At 46.5% G+C, this 18780-nt stretch overlaps 1 protein-coding gene across 1 annotated transcript; it reads left to right on the forward strand.

Annotated features, from left to right (window-relative positions):
- Window positions 1–849: 849 nt before the first annotated feature.
- Window positions 850–2485, forward strand: LOC109779681 (uncharacterized). Its single transcript, XM_020338329.1, has 3 exons — window positions 850–1006; window positions 1105–1949; window positions 2006–2485. The coding sequence occupies exons 1-3, from the start codon at window positions 850–852 to the stop codon at window positions 2483–2485; spliced, it is 1482 nt and encodes a 493-aa protein (XP_020193918.1).
- The last annotated feature ends 16295 nt before the right edge of the window (window positions 2486–18780 follow it).

An 18780-nucleotide genomic window follows, 5' to 3' on the forward strand; every position in this document is an offset into this window, starting at 1 on the left:
ATGCAGAAGCTGACGGGGTGTGTGACCTCCCTAGGACGCTTCATCTCCAAACTGGGCGTGCGCGCATTGCCATTCTTCAAGCTGATGAAGAAAAAGGGTCCCTTCGAGTAGACCCCTGAAGCGGAGGCAGCCTTCGAAGATCTCAAGAAGTGCCTCACGAGCCTGCCTGTCATGGTAGCACCCTGCTCTCATGATCCCTTGGTGCTCTACTTGGCGGCCACCCCGCACTCGGCCAGCGTGGCGCTTGTGGTGGTCTGGGAGGAATGCATCAGCGCCCGAGGGAGGATCGACGGCCCGCGCGAGGTCGTGAATCCCCCCGAGCCCTTGTCATCGCAGGGCGGCGCCCCTAGGGGCTCTGCCCCTTTGTCGCCCGACGAGGATCCTGGGCCCACGCACCCCGTGCAAATCTAGCCGCCGCCGATGCTCCACACCTCGTCGAGGATCCGGTGTACATTGTCAGCACGGTGCTACGAGATGTGCGTGCGCTACCCTATGCAACAAAAACTCCTCCTCGCGCTCCTGGTCACCTCAAGGATGCCGCACCATTATTTCCAAGGCCACCCCATCGAGGTTGTGTCTGCATCCCCCCTGGAGAAGGTGTTGCGCAGCCTTAACGCTATCGGCAGGGTCGCCGAGTGGAACATCGAGCTACAAGCCTCCCAGCTAGAATTCAGTACGACCAGGGTCATCAAGGGAGCGGTGCTTGCCGACTTCATGGCGGAATAGACGGATAAATACGACCAGGAGCTGCACCAGGACTAGTCCCTTGCGCCTGGCGACAAGGCCCCCAATGGTTGGCTTATGCACTTCGACGGAGCCTTCGCGCGGCGGGGTGCACGAGCCGGGGTCATGCTCGTTTCCCCGACCAAAGACAAGCTCTACTACGCTGTCCAGCTTATTTTCCAGCATGGCGAGAAGGTCTTCAATAACATCACAGAGTATGAGGGCTTGATTGTCGGGCTCAAGGCTGCGGCCATCCTGGGGTTCAAGCGCCTCACCATCAAGGGTGATTCCCAGCTCCTCGTCAACTTCTCCAACAAGGAGTACAAGCCGAAGGACGAGCACATGGTGGCATACCTGGAGGAGGTACATCAAATTGAAAAGCAATTCTTGGCTTGGAGTTGCAGCATGTCCCGCGAGGCACGAACAAGGAAGCGGACGACATCGCCAAGCGGGCATCACGCTGTGAGCCCCAAATCCCTGGCGTCATTGAAGAAAGGCTCTTCAAGCCATCAGCCACACCCCCGACAACTGGCACGACGCTGGCTCGGGAGGAGTTGCCTCCCTCGCCGCTCACGGGTGCCCTGGCCCGCGGCTCGACCTCAGGAGCCCGCCTGCTCCTCGTATTAGAACCTCAGGAGGGAAGTTGGACCAAGCAGTTCGAGGCATACCTACTTCATGACACCCTGCCGGAAAAGGAGGAGGACGCGGAGTGTGTGGCTCATTGGTCCACCGCTTACTGCTTGCAGGGTGGCGAGTTGTACCGCAGGCGTCCTAATGACATCTCGCTAAGATGCATTTCAGAAGACCAAGGGCGCGAGCTGCTGGCCGATATTCATGAGGGAGAGTGCAGGCATCACTCTTCGTTGCGCACTCTCATGGGCAAGGTGATCCGCATCGGGTTCTACTCATCCATGGCACTTCACGATGCCACCGATCAGGTTCAGTCTTGCGAGGCCTACCAATTCCACGCCAAGCAGATCCACCAGCCAGTGCAGGGGCTCCAAACAATTCCACTCTCGTGGCCCTTTGCAGTCTGGGGGCTGGACATACTGGAGCCATTCCCTCGGGTTGATGGCGGCTACCGCTACCTCTACATAGCCATCAAAAAATTCACCAAGTGGGCGGAGGTGGAACCCGTGCGCACCACCCCAGTAGGCTCGGCTGTCAAGTTCATCAGTGGCCTCGTCAGCCAGTTCGGCATCCCCAACCGCATCATCACTGACAACGTTCCCAATTTACAAGCAACCTCTTCAGGTCATATTGTTCTAACCTTGGGACGCAGATATGCTATGCTTCGGTGGTGCACCCGCGAAGCAATGTCCAGGCCGAGCGCGCCAACGCGGAGGTCCTCAGGGGCCTCAAGACTATAAGCTTCAAGAAGAAGCTTGAGGCCTGCAGCAAGGGTTGGCTGGACGTGTTGCAGTCCGTGTTGTGGTCTATCCGCGCCACCGTGACTAAGCCCACCGGCGAAACTCCGTTCTTCCTCGTCTACAGGGCTAAAGTGGTCCTTTCGCTTGAGATCAAGCATGGCTCCCCGCGGGTCTTGGCATTCGGTGAGGCGCGCCAGGATGCCGTGCGGGGAACCAATCTCGTGCTTGGAGAGGAGGCCCGCCGCCAAGCCTCCCTCCATGCTGCGAGGTACCAGCAGGCCCTGCAGCGCTACTATAGCCGCAACATCCGCTCCCAGACACCTGAGGTGGGTCCTCTCCAGGGAGGGCCTCCAGAAGCTCGTGCCCATGTGGGAGGGCCCGTTCAGGGTTGACCACGTCTCCAGGCCTAGCGTCACACGCCTGGAGACGGAGGACGGAGTCCCCGTGTAGAACGCTTCTACCTCTTGAGCATGCATTGTTTTTTCCCTTTAAGAGGAAAGGGTGATGCAGCAAAGTAGCGTAAGTATTTCCCTCAGCCTTTGAGAACCAAGGTATCAATCCAGTAGGAGGCCACACGCAAGTCCCTCGTACCTACACAAACAAATAAGAACCTTGCAACCAACGCGATAAAGGGGTTGTCAATCCCTTCAAGGCCACTTGCAGAAGTGAGATTTGATAGATATGATAAGATAATATTTTTGGTATTTTTATGATAAAAACTGAAAGTAAAGATTGCAAGATAAACGGTGACATAAATAGCTAGTTGACGAGAGATTAATATGATGGAAGATAGACCCAGGGGCCATAGGTTTCACTAGTGGCTTCTCTCAAGATAGCATAAGTATTACGGTGGGTGAACAAATTACTGTCGAGCAATTGATAGAAAAATGCATAATTATGAGAATATCTAGGCATGATCATGTATATAGGCATCACGTCTGCAACAAGTAGACCAACTCCTGCCTGCAATATGATATAAACCCCATCTTGTTATCCTCGATGGCAACAATACAATACGTGCCTTGCTGCCCCTGCTATCACTGGGAAAGGACACCGCAAGATTGAACCCAAAGCTAAGAACTTCTCCCATTGCAAGAAAGGTCAATCTAGTAGGCCAAACCAAACTGATAATTCGGAGAAACTTGCAAAGATAACCAATCATACATAAGAGAATTCAGAGAAGATTCAAATATTGTTCATAGATAAACTTGATCATAAACCCACAATTCATCAGTCTCAACAAACACACCACAAAAGAAGATTATATCGAATAGATCTCCAGGAGAATCATGGAGAACTTTGGATTGAGATCCAAAGAGAGAAAAGAAGCCATCTAGCAAATAAATATGGACCCGAAGGTCTGTGGTAAACTACTCACACATCATCGGAGAGGCTATGGTGTTGTTGTAGAAGCCCTCCGTGATCGATACTCCCTCTGGCGGAGCGCCGGAAAAGGCCCCAAGATGGGATCTCACGAGTACAGAAGGTTGCGGTGGTGGAAATAGGATTTCGTGGTGCTCCTGTATGGTTCCGGGGTACGTAGGTATATATAGGAGGAAGAAGTAGGTTGGTGGAGCCAGGAGGGGCCCACGAGGGGCCCACGAGGGTGGGGGCGCGCCCAGGGGGCAGGCGCGCCTCCCTGCCTCGTGGCCTCCTTGTTGATTTCCTGACGTCCACTCTATGTCCTCTGGATTACGTTTGTTCCAAAAATCACGCTCCCGAAGGTTTCATTCCGTTTGGACTCCGTTTGATATTCCTTTTCTATGAAACACTGAAATAGGCAAAAAAACAGCAATTTGCACTGGGCCTTGGGTTAGTAGGTTAGTCCCAAAAATAATATAAAAGTGTATAATAAATCCCATCAAACATCCCAAACAGAATATATAATAGCATGGAACAATCAAAAATTATAGATACGTTGGAGACGTATCAAGCATCCCCAAGCTTAATTCCTGCTCGTCCTCGAGTAGGTAAATGATAAAAACAGAATTTTTGATGTGGAATGCTTTCTAACATATTCTTCAATGTAATTTTCTTTATTGTGGCATGAATGTTCAGATCCGAAAGATTCAAGATAAAAGTTTAATGTTGACATAAAAATAATAATACTTCAAGCATACTAACAAAGCAATTATGTCTTCTCAAAATAACATAGCCAAAGAAAGCTCATCCCTACAAAGTCATATAGTTTGGCCATGCTTCATTTTCGTCACACAAAATGCTCTCATCTTGCACAAACCCGATGACAAGCCAAGCAATTGTTTCATACTTTAGTAATCTCAAACTTTTTTCAACTTTCACGCAATACATGAGCGTGAGCCATGGACATAGCACTATGGCTGGAATAGAATATAACGATGGGGGTTGTGTGGAGAAGACAAAAAAAGGAGAAAGTCTCACATTGACGCGGCTAATCAATAGGCTAGGGAGATGCCCATCAATTGATTTCAATGCAACGAGTAGGGATTACCATGCAACGGATGCACCAGAGCTATAAATGTACGAAAGCTCAATAAAAGAAACTAAGTGGGTGTGCATCCAACTTGCTTGCTCACGAAGACCTAGGGCACTTGAGGAAGCCCATCGTTGGAATATACAAGCCAAGTGACAAAATAAGAGACTCTCTATCATAAAGATCATGGTGCTACTTGGAAGCACAAGTGTGGAAAAACGGGATAGTAGCATTGTCCCTTTTTATTTCTTTTTTTTCCTTTTTTTTTTCCTTTTTTGGGCCTTATTTTTTTATTTGGCCTTTCTTCTTTTTTTTTTGGGACAATGCTCTATGAATGATGATCATCACACTTCTATTTATTTACAGCTTGATGATTACAACTCGATGCTAGAACAAAATATGACTCTATATGAATTCCTCCGGCGGTGTACCGGGATGGGCAATGAATCAAGAGTGACATGTATGAATTAATATGCATGGTGGCTTTGCCACAAATACGATGTCAACTACATGATCGTGCAAGGCAATATGACAATGATGAAGCGTGTCATAATAAACGGAACGGCGGAAAGTTGCATGGCAATATATCTCGGAATGGCTATGGAAATGCCATAATAGGTAGGTATGGTGGCTGTTTTGAGGAAGATATAAGGAGGTTTATGTGTGATAGAGGCGTATCGTATCGCGGGGTTTGGATGCACCGGCGAAGTTTGCACCAACTTTCAAGGTGAGAAAGGGCAATGCACGGTACCGAAGAGGCTAGCAATGATGGAAGGGTGAGAGTGCGTATAATCCATGGACTCAACATTAGTCATAAAGAACTCACATACTTATTTCAAAAATCTATAGGTCATCAAAAACCAAGTACGCATGCTCCTAGGGGGATAGATTGGTATGAAAAGACCATCGCTCGTCCCCGACCGCCACTCATAAGGAAGACAATCAAAGAACACCTCTTGTTTCAAATTTGTTACACAACGTTTACCATACGTGCATGCTACGGTACTTGCAAACTTCAACACAAGTATTTCTCAAATTCACAACTACTCTACTAGCACAACTTTAATATCACTATCTCCATATCTCAAAACAATCATCAAGTATCAAACTTCTCTTAGTATTCAATGCACTTGTATGAAAGTTTTTATTATATCTCTCTTGGATGCCTATCATATTAGGACTAATTTTATAGCCAAATCAAATTACCATGTTGTTCTAAAGGACTCTCAAAATAATATAAGTGAAGCACTAGAGCAAAATTATCTAGCTCAAAAGATATAAGTGAAGCACATAGAGTATTCTAATAAATTCCGATTAATGTGTGTCTCTCTCAAAAGCTGTGTACAACAAGGATGATTGTGGGGAAATAAAAGTCAAAGAATCAAATCATACAAGACGCTCCAAGCAAAACACATATCAGGTGGTGAATAAAAATATAGCTCCAAGTAAAGTTACCGATGGACTAAGACAAAAGAGGGGATGCCTTCCGGGGCATCCCCAAGCTTAGTCTTTTGGGTTGTCCTTAGATTTTACCTCGGGGTGCCTTGGGAATCCCCAAGCTTAGGCTCTTGCCACTCCTTGTTCCATAATCCATCAAATCTTTACCCAAAACTTGAAAACTTCACAACACAAAACTTAACAGAAAATCTCGTGAGCTCCGTTAGCGAAAGAAAACGAAACACCACTTCAAGGTACTGTAATTAACTCATTATTTATTTTTATTGGTGTTAAACCTACTTTATTCCAACTTCTCTATGGTTCATAAACTCCATTACTAGCCATAGATTCATCAAAATAAGCAAACAACACACGAAAAATAGAATCTGTCAAAAACAGAACAGTCTGTAGTAATCTGTACCTAACGCAAACTTCTGTAACTCCAAAAATTCTAAAATAAATTTCTGGACGTGAGGAATTTATCTATTAATCATCTGCAAAAAGAATCAACTAGATAGCACCCTGCAGTAAAAAGTTGTAACTAATCTTCTGAGCGCTAAAGTTTCTGTTTTTTACAGCAAGATCAAAAAGACTTCACCCAAGTCTTCCCAAAGGTTCTACTTGGCACAAACACTAAATGAAACACAAAACACATCTAAACAGAAGCTTTATGGATTATTTATTCCTAAACAGAACCAAAAAGCAAGAAACAAAAATAAAATTGGGTTGCCTCCCAACAAGCGCTATTGTTTAGCGCCCCTAGCTAGGCATAAAGGCAAGGATAGATCTAGGTATTGCCATAATGATAGTAGGGTAAATCACGAAAACTCATCTCATATTCCCTACTTTCAGCAGCAAGTTTTATTTGTGGCAAGCAAAAGTAATGAAAAGGGCTAAATTTAATAGGACAAAAGTCCCCAAGGTCAAGCTCGGGAGGTATGGGTTCCTCCATTGGCCCCTTATATTGCACAAGCAATTCATCATTATAAGCATTCTTTTGGCAATAAGTCAATAGCCTTTGTTCAAGAGAAAAACCTAACCCGTTGTTCTGAATAGCAAAGTCATCATTAAGTTCAGAAATTCTATCAACTAGAACATCGGTAGGAACCTTTTTTCTAAGGTTTTCATTGTAAGCAACATGATCTAAGGATCGTAAGCGCATTAAATCTTCTTGATTAAAAAGGATAGCCTCTATGGGAGGACGACCAGCGTCCACCCTATAATGTGCAAAAATTCATTGGCCTCTTTCATTATAAATCTGAACTCATGTGCCAAAAAGATAGTAGCTGCTCGCTTAACAAAAGAGTGCTCGATATTGGAAAACTCTAGAAAAATCCTTTGTATGCAAGGATGCAAATGAATAAATTGTCTTTCAAGTTCAACTATGAGCAAGGATATTGCATCTACAAGACGACTAGTTCTATGAAGAATAGACCCACTCATAGACGGTAAGGTACCGGCACAAGTAAAGAAATCTTGAAGAACTCCTTTCCCAATAATATTACCGCTACCAATCCGAAACTTCTTACTGTCTAAAATAGTAGGATCTTCAAGAGGATCATCAAAAGCATCAAAGTTTTCCATACTATTATCTTTATCAATGATAACCTCCCCAGTTTCAGACATGACGGCGGTACAGAAAATGAACACACAGGAAGCAAGCGAAAAAGAGGTGAACGGAAAAAGGGCGAATAAAACGGCAAGGGTGAAGTGGGGGAGAGGAAAATGAGAGGCAAATGGCAAATAATGTAATGCGAGGGATAAGAGTTTGTGATGGGTACTTGGTATGTCTTGACTTGTGCGAAGACTCCCCGGCAACGGTGCCAGAAATGGCTCGTTGTCGTGAGATCAAATCTTGACTTGACTTGGTGTAAGCCTCCCCGGCAACGGCGCCAGAAATCCTTCTTGCTACCTCTTGAGCATGCATTGGTTTTTACCTGGAAGAGGAAAGGGTGATGCAGCAAAGTAGCGTAAGTATTTCCCTCAGTTTTTGAGAACCAAGGTATCAATCCAGTAGGAGGCCACACGCAAGTCCCTCGTACCTACACAAACAAATAAGAACCTTGCAACCAACGCGATAAAGGGGTTGTCAATCCCTTCACGGCCACTTGCAAAAGTGAGATCTGATAGAGATGATAAGATAATATTTTCGGTATTTTTATGATAAATATTGAAAGTAAAGATTGCAAAATAAACGGTGACAGAAATAGCTAGTTGACGGGAGATTAATATGATGGAAGATATACCCGGGGGCCATAGGTTTCACTAGTGGCTTCTCTCAAGATAGCATAAGTATTACGGTGGGTGAACAAATTACTGTCTAGCAATTGATAGAAAAGTGCATAATTATGAGAATATCTAGGCATAATCATGTATATAGGCATCACGTCTGCAACAAGTAGACCGACTCCTGCCTGCATCTACTATTATTACTCCACACATCGACCGCTATCCAGCATGCATCTAGAGTATTAAGTTCATAAGAACAGAGTAACGCATTTGGCAAGATGACATGATGTAGAGGGATAAACTCAAGCAATATGATATGAACCCCATCTTTTTATCCTCCATGGCAACAATACAATACGTGTCGTTTCCCCTACTGTCACTGGGATCGAGCACCGCATGATTGAACCCGAAGCTAAGCACTTCTCCCATTGCAAGAAAGATCAATCTAGTAGGCGAAACCAAACTGATAATTCGAAGAGCCTTGCAAAGATAACCAATCATACATAAAAGAATTCAGAGAAGATTCAAATATTGTTCATAGATATCTTGATCATAAACCCACAATTCATCGGATCTCGACAAACACACCGCAAAAAGAGTTGCATCGAATAGATCTCCAAGAAGATCGAGGAGAACTTTGTATTGAGATCCAAAGAGAGAGAAGAAGCCATCTAGCTAATAACTATGGACCCGAGGGTCTGTGGTAAACTACTCACACATCATCGGAGAGGCTATGGTGTTGATGTAGAAGCCCTCCGTGATCGATGCCCCCTCCGGCGGAGCGCCGAAAAAGGCCCCAAGATGGGATCTCACGGGTGTAGAAGGTTGCGGCGGTGGAAATAGGGTTTCGTGGTGCTCCTGGATGGTTTCGCGGTACGTAGGTATATATAGGAGGAAGAAGTAGGTCGGTGGAGCCACGAGGGGCCCACGAGGGTGGGAGGCGCGCCCAGGGGCATAGGCGCGCCTCCCTGCCTCGTGGCCTCCTCGTTGATTTCTTGATGTCCACTCCAAGTCCTCTGGATCACGTTTGTTCCAAAAATCATGCTCCCGAAGGTTTCATTCTGTTTGGACTCTATTTGATATTCCTTTTCTGCGAAACACTGAAATAGGAAAAAAACAACAATTTGCACTGGGCCTTGGGTTAGTAGGTTAGTCCCGAAAATAATATAAAAGTGTATAATAAAGCCCATTAAACATCCAAAACAGAATATATAATAGCATGGAACAATAAAAAATTATAGGTACGTTGGAGACGTATCGAACGCCTGGAACAACCAGCACCTCTGCAAGTTCTATCCGTGACACTCTCACGTAAGAATCAGTGGGGCTGTACACACCTCGGAGTCTCCCGGTGCACCGTCCACTGCCTCGCGGGAGCTCCCGCCCACGCCCAAGTGGAAGCCCCATGCTCCATGCTGGCAAAACGGTCGGATCGTGATTACGCCCACGCCTAAGTGGAAGCCCCATGATCCGCGCTCGTGGGAAGACTAGTATAGGTGCCGGAGGTGGCAACATTTCCCCTATTTCTTCTAAACCGTTTTTGTGATTTACTTGAATGAAGTTTGAAGTTTTTTTTATTTGCTCAGAGAAGGGTGGGGGTTTGTTTTCCTAGGGTGTTTCCCTTTTTGAATCTTTTCCCAAAAAGCAGCAACAGCTGCATGTTGCCCCCCCGAGCGTCTCACGAGCGGGTGCTGGGCATGGTGTTGGCGCTTCAGCCAGCCCAGTGGCGTTAAAAACTCAGGGCGCGATGGCCGCAGGTCTGCCCCAGCGCACACCACCTCACCAGGACTCTAGAGCCTAAATCCTTGTGCGACGCTCACAGGCGAGCCAACAGGCACATGTTGCCCTCGGACTCTCGCCTCGGAAGGGCTCATCTCCTGGCCTTGCTCGGGCAGCACGACCCGGCATACCAGCGATGATCAACCCTCACTTGGGGGCTACAGGCATAGAATAAGCACAGGGAAAGGCGGCCGGAGCGAATACGATTCAATACATCATTAAGAAATGTTTATCAATACCCCTTACACCTTCGAGGGGCCATTCTCAAAATGTTGATAGGTAAACAGAAGAAACACACACAAAGGATATGCGTCGTCATCATCGCTATCATCAGTTCTGTGCCCTCCGGCCTCATGCTGGTCTTCATGGCCGTCAGGGCCGAACTGCGTGATTAGATCATCCACATGGTCCTCCACCCACTCCCCCAGTGCATCCCGAATCACCCAGGGCACGGGGGCTATCACGGCCTCGAAGTCGAAATCGGGGTCGGAACAAAGGAGGTGGTTGAAGACACGCGTCGACGCCCGTGCAAGGAGGTCGCGGCTCTCCTCTTGCACGAGCCTCCTCACCCTTTCTATGCCACCTTTGAGCCGGTCCATGATCCTAGTGAAGAAGGCAAGGTAACCCATGTCATCAGGCACAAGCGGGCTGGAGACACTCTCCCTACTGACGCAGTTCAGGGCATGATGAGCCCATTGCTCGAGGTTGCGGAACATCTCGGAGCGCATGTGCTGCAGGCCCCGAGCTCGGCTAGCCTCGTCTGATGTCCGCTCCGCGAGGGAGGTGACATCACCCAGTTGCTGACAAAGGAATGTCAGCTCGGCTTCGACCACGGCCTGGGCATCCAGCGCGGCCTTTGCGCCTCTACGCCTCAACCAGCTTCCCCTTGAGGTCGTCAATCTTGCCCTTCAGTTATTCGCGTCGTGCACAGAAACGGGACTCCTGAAGCTTCAGTTTCTATCAATGGTCCTTAATGAGGGTCCGGTGGACGACCCCCTCGTCGATATCCGTCTGGACCTTCGCCTTCCGGGAGGCCAGAGAAGCCTCGACGGCCATTACATGGCACCCTGTCACCTCCAGCCGCTCATGCTCCAGGCTTTGCTCGGACGCCAACAGCGCCAGCGTGTCTTCGAGAGTGCGGAACCCCGTTTCTGTGGGGACCCCGACTCATAAGTCGTGATCCCCGAATGCACGTGTACAGTGATCCCAGAGATCAATGCTCACTGAACACACAGAAGCTGAATAACAAGAGTCTTACATCCATACATACCGTCTTACACAAATTATGACCATTATGGTCAAGTCTTACATAGATAAAGCCACCAGGGCTGAATACCAAATAAATTTAAGCAGCGGAAATCTTCGTCGAAAAGTAGAACCCATGCCATCTGCCTTAACCCCGGGTACTTTTCTTTCATGCCTGGCCAATAAAATAACCAGTGGCAAGCCAATGAGTACCTTGAATGTACTCGCAAGCAACCCAAGGGTGATAACAGAATAATTATGCAAGGCACTACTGCTAATTTGGCATTTTTGCGGAAAGCTAGTTTCTCTCATGCAAGTATGATCAACATTTATCAAGGACATGAATGCGTCTGCAACAAGTGTCAGGAGGTTACAGACATTAACATTGAAAAGGAGTTGTGAACAACTCGTGGTCAAGCTCATCGTGACTTCCTCACGAATCACATCAACATATTTACCAAACCGTGTTGTTTGTCAGAAACATATGGACGTAGCCCAAGAGCGGTTACCCAACTGTCCTTGACCGTGGACACGGCTATTCGAATAGTTTTACACTCTGGAGAGGTTGCACACTTTACCCACAAGATCCGGGGAACTTCCGTGTCATCCACGACCCGCGGTACCTCAAGTACCCGGGGTAAGCAGCCGATCAATATCTTTCCCTAGATGACACTAACATAGAGTCCACTCGATTGGTAGTAACCCCCGTGCCCAACATTTCACAACTTAAAACTGTGGAGCCTCGCTCCCGTATTCATCACTTACCACTGGCACGGGGTACCAACGGTGTGTCCGGTGCCCCATAAAAATGTTCTTGGCCGCCCTACCTGGCACAACCCCGTCCCGAGAGAGTAACAACTCTCCCGTCACTAGTAATGCAGGCACCATGCTAGTATCGGCCTAGGTAATCAATAATCCCCATTCCCATATAAGGGTAGAGTGGTTGCGCATGTAAGGTTGGAATAACGGTCGCAACTTAAACCAATCCGTGTTGAAAACAACACACACACTTGCCTCAATACACCACTTCTTCATCAAGGGGTTACCCAACTCATTATCTCCCTCGGGCATAAGTGGCACCCGATGGGGTTTTCGAAAAGTTTTTGAAAACAATCTTGCTTCCATCACCATGCATATACCCATCCCCTTTTGCGTAGCAACTACTTTAGCATCCTATCTACTCCCACCGGCATAACCCTCATAGAAAGGTAGGGTCATGCATCATGCAAGTGTCAACGATAAAAGCAACGGAGGCAAACCACCTCAAGTGGTCACCATTTTATCATGACTTTGGTGCAAGCAATAAAAGTGCCATATAACATGCATAAATAGGGTTTCTTAGACATGGTCAAAGGGCTGATTGCCTTGGTCTTCAAAGTCTTCAAGTCCTTCTCCTTCTTCTTATCCAACTACTTCATCAAATACGGGATCTATTCGTCGCAAAAGAAATGACGGGAAAATAAGGCAATAGCAAAACAGAAAAACCAAACTGCTCGGAAAAATGTCAACCTATTTTTAATAAATACTAGCGTGGAAACTAAGAAGGATAAAATTCCTAGTTTTGGATTTGGAGTGGTATAATATGAGGAATGGATTTTTAGAGAGGTGTAAATATATTCAAATTTGAATTTCAATATGAACAGTACATAAAAGTTGTTTGGAAATGTGTGAAAGTTATTCCACTAAATAGGTAGGATTTTTACAAGAATTTAGGAACTGGAATTATTGCATTTGGATTAATATTTAATCCTGAGGAATTTTTGCAAATTTATGGAAAAAGAAAAAGGAGAAGCAGCACTATGCAACTGGGCCAGAAGGACCACAGTGCAGCAGGCCCAAAGAGGATCCAGCCCGGGCGAGGCTGCCACGTCGAATGCGTAAATACAAAATACGCCTTCAGCCGGCGGGCGAACCGGTACGCGCGCGTGTGTGTTTAAACCTGACGGGTGGGGCCCACCCATCAGAATGTGAGGCTGACCGACGGGCCCCACGGCCGTCGTCTTCAACCTCGGGCAAGAGAGGGAGGCGAGCTCACCGGGGTTGCTGTGGTCGACGGCGAGGCTATCCAAGGGCTCAGGGCGGAGTGGCCGTTCAGGTGGAGGTGGAGGCGGTCGCCGGAGTGTAGGGGTTCACCGGTGACGAGGAAGCCGGCGGAAGGGCTTCGGGAAGTGCTTGCCCTAGTCGATTCCGGCTGAAATAGAGAGCGGAGACAGAGGGGAAATGGTAAGAGAGGTGAGGAGGTTCCAAATCGAGAGAGAGAGGGCAAAGGAGGCCTGTACCACGAGATCGACGGCGACCCGAAGCGGCGGAGCTCGAGCTCGATCTCGAGCTCGTGCGGCTCTGGGGATGAACGGGGGGCTCAGGGGGGCTATTTTGAGTGGTAGAGGATGAGTGGTGGCGAGAGGAGGACTCGGGGATTCCTTATATAGGTGAGCTACGGTCCATCGTGGGCTCGTGCGCCGGCGAGCTCGTGCTAATCGCTACGGGCCTCGGGAGGGTGCTGCGCCGAGTCTAGGGCGTTCGTGGCAGTCGACTACGCCCAGGGGGAGAAGAGAGGGTGCGGGGTCCCCAACGCGGGAAGCGACTGGCGCGCTCGGGCGGCGCTCTGTCCGCATGCGAGGAGAGCCGGAGAGGGAGAGAGAGGAGGGGGCCGACAGCGTAGCGTGTCGTGGATGTCGAGATGCATCGTCTGACACGCTAGGAAGGCCCAAGGTGGCCGGGGTCGTCAGGCAGAGGGCGGCTACAGTGCGGGAGCGCACTGTAGCACGCTCAAGAGCGCCCCAATGGCCGGCATGGCCATTTTCTATGCAATGTGGGCGCGGCCGAAAGTGTCTTGTAGCTCTAAGGGGAAGTAAGGAAGTGGGAGATGGCCTTGGATGCCCTGGGTGGCCAGTAGGAGAAGAAAGTGGTAGAAGAAGAGGGACAAAGGGGTTGTTGAGGGAGGTAAATGGGGGTATTTTACCCCTCAATCATTGAGCAATGGCCAGGGGAGAGTTACTGGAGGTAGGAGGTGACCTGGGGGCAGCTGTGGTAAAAAGATAGGGTCATGGAGATTAGTGGAAGTGGTCAAAAAGGTGGTTTTGGAAATTTTGCAGAAGGTGTTTGTTGCTGGTTAGGGCAAGGAAATGGAGTCCATTTGGCATGAGACTCCACAGGGTGAAATGGCACATATAGTCAGGGCCTTCCACCAATTTTGAACTCAGTTGGGCAAAGTTGGCAATGCAACTTTTGTAAACCCTAGAAATCAACAGAAATGCATTGACCAAGATCTAGTCATGCAAAACCATTCCCCTTGATGCACCACTTGGTGTAGTGTCATAATTTGGGCTTTTGAGCATGACCACAAAGTTTGGGGGCATTTGCAATAAGTTGGCAATGTAAAGTTGTTCAAATATGAATCTGGACAGAGATGGTTTTGGGGCACTTTTCTGAACCAAAACAGTTTGGATTGAGCTAAAACTCTGCAAGGTCATCCTATTATGCATATGTGACTTGCTAGAATTTTCCTGGATTTATTTGAAAATATTTCTTGTAGAAATATTTCAAATACTTGAAATGGACATAAATGGTTGTGGAGGGTTTTGTCCAATATTTTGAACATGACCATGTGTTGAAACTCTTATATATGGAAATTGTATGTCCACTGAGTTTCCCTGATTTTTATCAAATATTTTTGAAGCTTTAAAATAATTTTAACCTATTAAAGACCATTTCTGGCCTTAAGAAAAAACATTTAAATAAAATAGGAAAATAACTTTCAAAATAATATTTTTGTGGTTTATGGGAGTCCTATATCTAATAGGTTTCAAATATACTCTTTGAAATATTTTTCATACCCCAAATCAAGTACTTGTAGTGCAAACCTCAATTCAGGGGTTTTTGGAAAACTGATTTTTGAAAATACTATTTGGCCAAATTATTTTTGTAAGAAAATACTATATTGCACTATACACATGGCATGATCATTGGGCAGAAGTTTGGGGCAAGGAGATGAAGTATAGAAGGTGGAGTTGTGTTGACTTTAAAGAGCACTTGAAAAACACAAAGAGAAGACCAACTCCAAATAAAAGTCAAATAATGCAAAAGTTTTTGTCAAACCATACTTTATCATGATTTATTAGCTTAAGTGTTGTGGCATGAAAATCTGGGTGTGACAGACCTACGCCCCTTACAAGAATCTCGTCCCCGAGATTCCCAAACTAGGCGTGGAAAGGAATACGAAAACTGGATCTGGGGGTAGTCTTCACGTCCTCATACTGCTTGTGCTTCCGAGTGGTGCTCTATTGAACCTTGAAGTACTCTATGGCGTGGCTTCGTGTATGACATCCTGCTTGATCCAGATTGCAATTGGGGTCTCTCGCGTAAGTCATATTGGGCTGGAGGTCGATGGCTCGGTGATCGATGTCCTTGTAGAGATCGGGCTAGTTAGGGAGTTAGAAGCATTTTTGGAGTGGTGTTGTGTGGAAAAAAATGTCGTGCACAGTGGGTGACTCCGGTGGTAACTCTAGCTGGTAGCCGCCTATTCTTGGTCTTGCAGTGATCTTGGGGAAGGCCGATAAATCTTGGTGTGAGTTTCTCTTGACATGAAAATGCTTGGTTCCTTTGAGAGAAGTGGCTTGCAGATACACCTGGTCTTCAACGAGAAAGTTCACTCCTTGACGATGGTGGTTGGTATAGTTCTTTCTCCTTGGCATGGCGGTCTTCAAATGTTCCTTGACCGGCTGAACGGCTCTTCTTCCGTCTTCGGGTAGACAAGTAGGTCGCCAAATAATGATGATCTTGTCGAAGTACTCGATGAAGACTTTGTTGACGGGGTACATAAAGTAGGCTGGGGGATTGGCGGTGGTCACGGTTGAGTGTTGGCCAGGGTCTACTTGACCTAGAGCCAAAGCCCATGGTCATGATCCGACCATGTTGTGGCTTGGTAGGGCTTAAGGGTTTGAAGGATTCTAGTGTGCGAGTGAACATTTATCATCTTATTTTTAAGCACGGTTTCTGAGATGCCAATAGTTCTACCTAGTCCTTAAAACAAATAACCTTATACCACCGAAAGCATCATCTCGTATAGGTCAACTCGAATCACCACTCATGTTATCCATATGCTCGTGACTCCTGAGGGGAGGTCTAATAAAATCCTATATGTCTACGATCCCCAAACTCATATGTATGGCTACCTCTAAAAATCCATGGGTAGAGCATACAAGCTTCCAAGCTAGAATGAAACAGGACAATCCAACTGCTCATCCTATTCTTCCAAGGTCCATCTTAGTGCATCTATATTCTAAGGAAACACGTTGTATGCCACTCCAAAATCTTGTTTCCTTCCTATGAATCAACTCCAACAACCCGTTAACTTCCATTAATCACTACATAATCCATTAATTCTACAAATCCAATGTCAATGGTGTTCCACATGATCTCCTAAAGTCCCTATAATCCCCAAATACATGAAAGGGCTGTCTTTACTATAGTAAGTCCACCAATTTCCATTGTCATGGTCAAGTAAACTCCAAGGTCAAGCTTATATCAGCTCCGACAATTAATCCAATCTCCTAGTTTATTGTCCACCGAGAAACATGGTATCATTATTGAGATCATCAATCTAAATCCAATTTTTCTCCAAACCACGTAGACATACTCAGTATCTATACTCAACTAGGATCACCTACTTAAATCCAAACATCATGTCCAATGAGAATTCCTACCTGCTTCCCCAAAGTCATTATCGTAGTGTCAACTATCTCCTATCCTCTGGCTAAGTCAAATCCTCATACTTCCAAGAATTCAGCTTGCGATCTTAATTGTCCTACTAAATCCAATTTACTCAGGGGAAAAGAAAGTTATGCCACTTTATTAACACGATCCCACCAAGTTAATCTACCAACATGAAACCCTCATAATCCTCCAAAGAGTCTCGGATAATTCCTCAAGGTCACTGATATAAAATCATCAAGTCATTTGTCCTCTATTGTTATATCCTCAGATCGGTCTTCCCCATGGCATCGTCAGTTCTTGTGCTATATTAGGATGATAATGTGCTCGTTCACTATGTCCACTAGTTCCATAATGAACCCAGTGCTGAGCAAGGTTACAGATGTTTAACTGGTTCTCTTGCAATTCCGTAGGTTAAGCTCATGGTCAAGGATTCGAGCTGGGGCATCTCGCGAAGTCTCCTAGGGTCTAGGGATAGGTTTCTAGTCTTGAGGTTTGAACATACGGGGTTGTACTTGGACGAGGAGGCGGTAGCAAAATTATTTAGTACTGGTTGGTTGCCGAGGTGGAATCCTTGGTATTTCTTGTCTTGCCGGCCTTTAGTTGAGGAGATAGGGAGAAGTATCATAGAGGAGGGGAATGCCTAAATGGGGTTCTATAGTGCAAGTGCAAACAAACAAGTGCCGAAAGGGCCAAACACAAACAACAAAATAAGGCAGGTGATATAGTCGTGTACTTGTTGTCTAGGGCAAAAGTGCGACTTATATCAAAACACAAACAAATAAAAACAAGCAACACACAATCATGGTTCTATTTGAACCATCGTACGGACTCGACTGCGCATAGGGGGTACACGACTCATCCTACCCTAGGGGTTCTCGGATTCAGTAGTCGTGCTTTGCTCGGTGCCTCGTGCAGTCTTCTGGGTTTTCCTCAGGTGTTGCTACGTCTCTTGTAGTTGTTCGATGAAACAATCCGGGTTGAGCCTGAAGATTCTTCAACAACTTCTCACCTGTTGAAGTGATGGGGTGAAGGTGGCTCCTCGTAGCAGGCATTGACTCGGTCTTCTCTCGTCTTCTTTATCATGATGGTACCTTTTTGTCTTCTAAGGCGTCGATGGTACCAAGTAGGTATGCAATGTCAATAACAAGGCATAGTAGAGGTCCAACATGTCGGTTACGTTGATGACAACATCGACACCAAGAGCGGGGGATGAGGAGAACCGTTTTCCTGCTCACTATAGTGAGGCGGACCAAATGGCGAAGTTCTCATCCACCGGTGGTTGCCGATACGACAACGGTAAGGACATGATTGCTCTATTAGCGATGTATATCATGATCCTGCATATCTTACACCCTGGTCGTCATATGACAAGATTGCATCATCCTGGGGCATATTCAAAGGTGTCACCATCTTCCGAGTCTTGGTTTCCTCAATCATTGAGAAGGCATTAACCATCTTGTCGTGGTGTCGCCAAGCTTGTGTTCAGAAGGTGTGGGTGAATGTCTGGCAAGACGTCTTCTTCTTGGTTACACACGAGGATTATAGGGAATCCAGTGGTCAGGGGCTTAAATGTACTAGCGACCATTTGCAAAAGTTTTGAAGGGGAAGAGATCAATAAGGAAAATATATATTAGTTTTTGAAAAACTCAGAAGGGAAGAGAGGTGTAGATAGTTTTTCAAGGTTAGTAATAGTTTTGAAAATAGTTTTAACCTAAATAACGACCATGCTAACTAAGGCTTCCTACAGTCAGGATGGCTCTGATACCAGCTCTGTGGGGACCCCGACTCATAAGTCGTGATCACCGAATGCACGTGTACAGTGATCCCAGA

This window comes from Aegilops tauschii, chromosome 4 (assembly GCF_002575655.3).
Source record: "Aegilops tauschii subsp. strangulata cultivar AL8/78 chromosome 4, Aet v6.0, whole genome shotgun sequence".
NCBI lineage: Eukaryota > Viridiplantae > Streptophyta > Magnoliopsida > Poales > Poaceae > Aegilops > Aegilops tauschii.

Excerpts from the sequence above, each read along its gene's own strand:
- LOC109779681 (XM_020338329.1), top strand. The coding sequence starts at position 850 with ATGCTCGTTTCCCCGACCAAAGACAAGCTCTACTACGCTGTCCAGCTT. Across the intron at positions 1,007-1,104 it reads CAAGCGCCTCACCATCAAGG|CAATTCTTGGCTTGGAGTTG; the intron begins GTGATTCCCAGC and ends CAAATTGAAAAG. Across the intron at positions 1,950-2,005 it reads ACCGCATCATCACTGACAAC|ATATGCTATGCTTCGGTGGT; the intron begins GTTCCCAATTTA and ends CTTGGGACGCAG.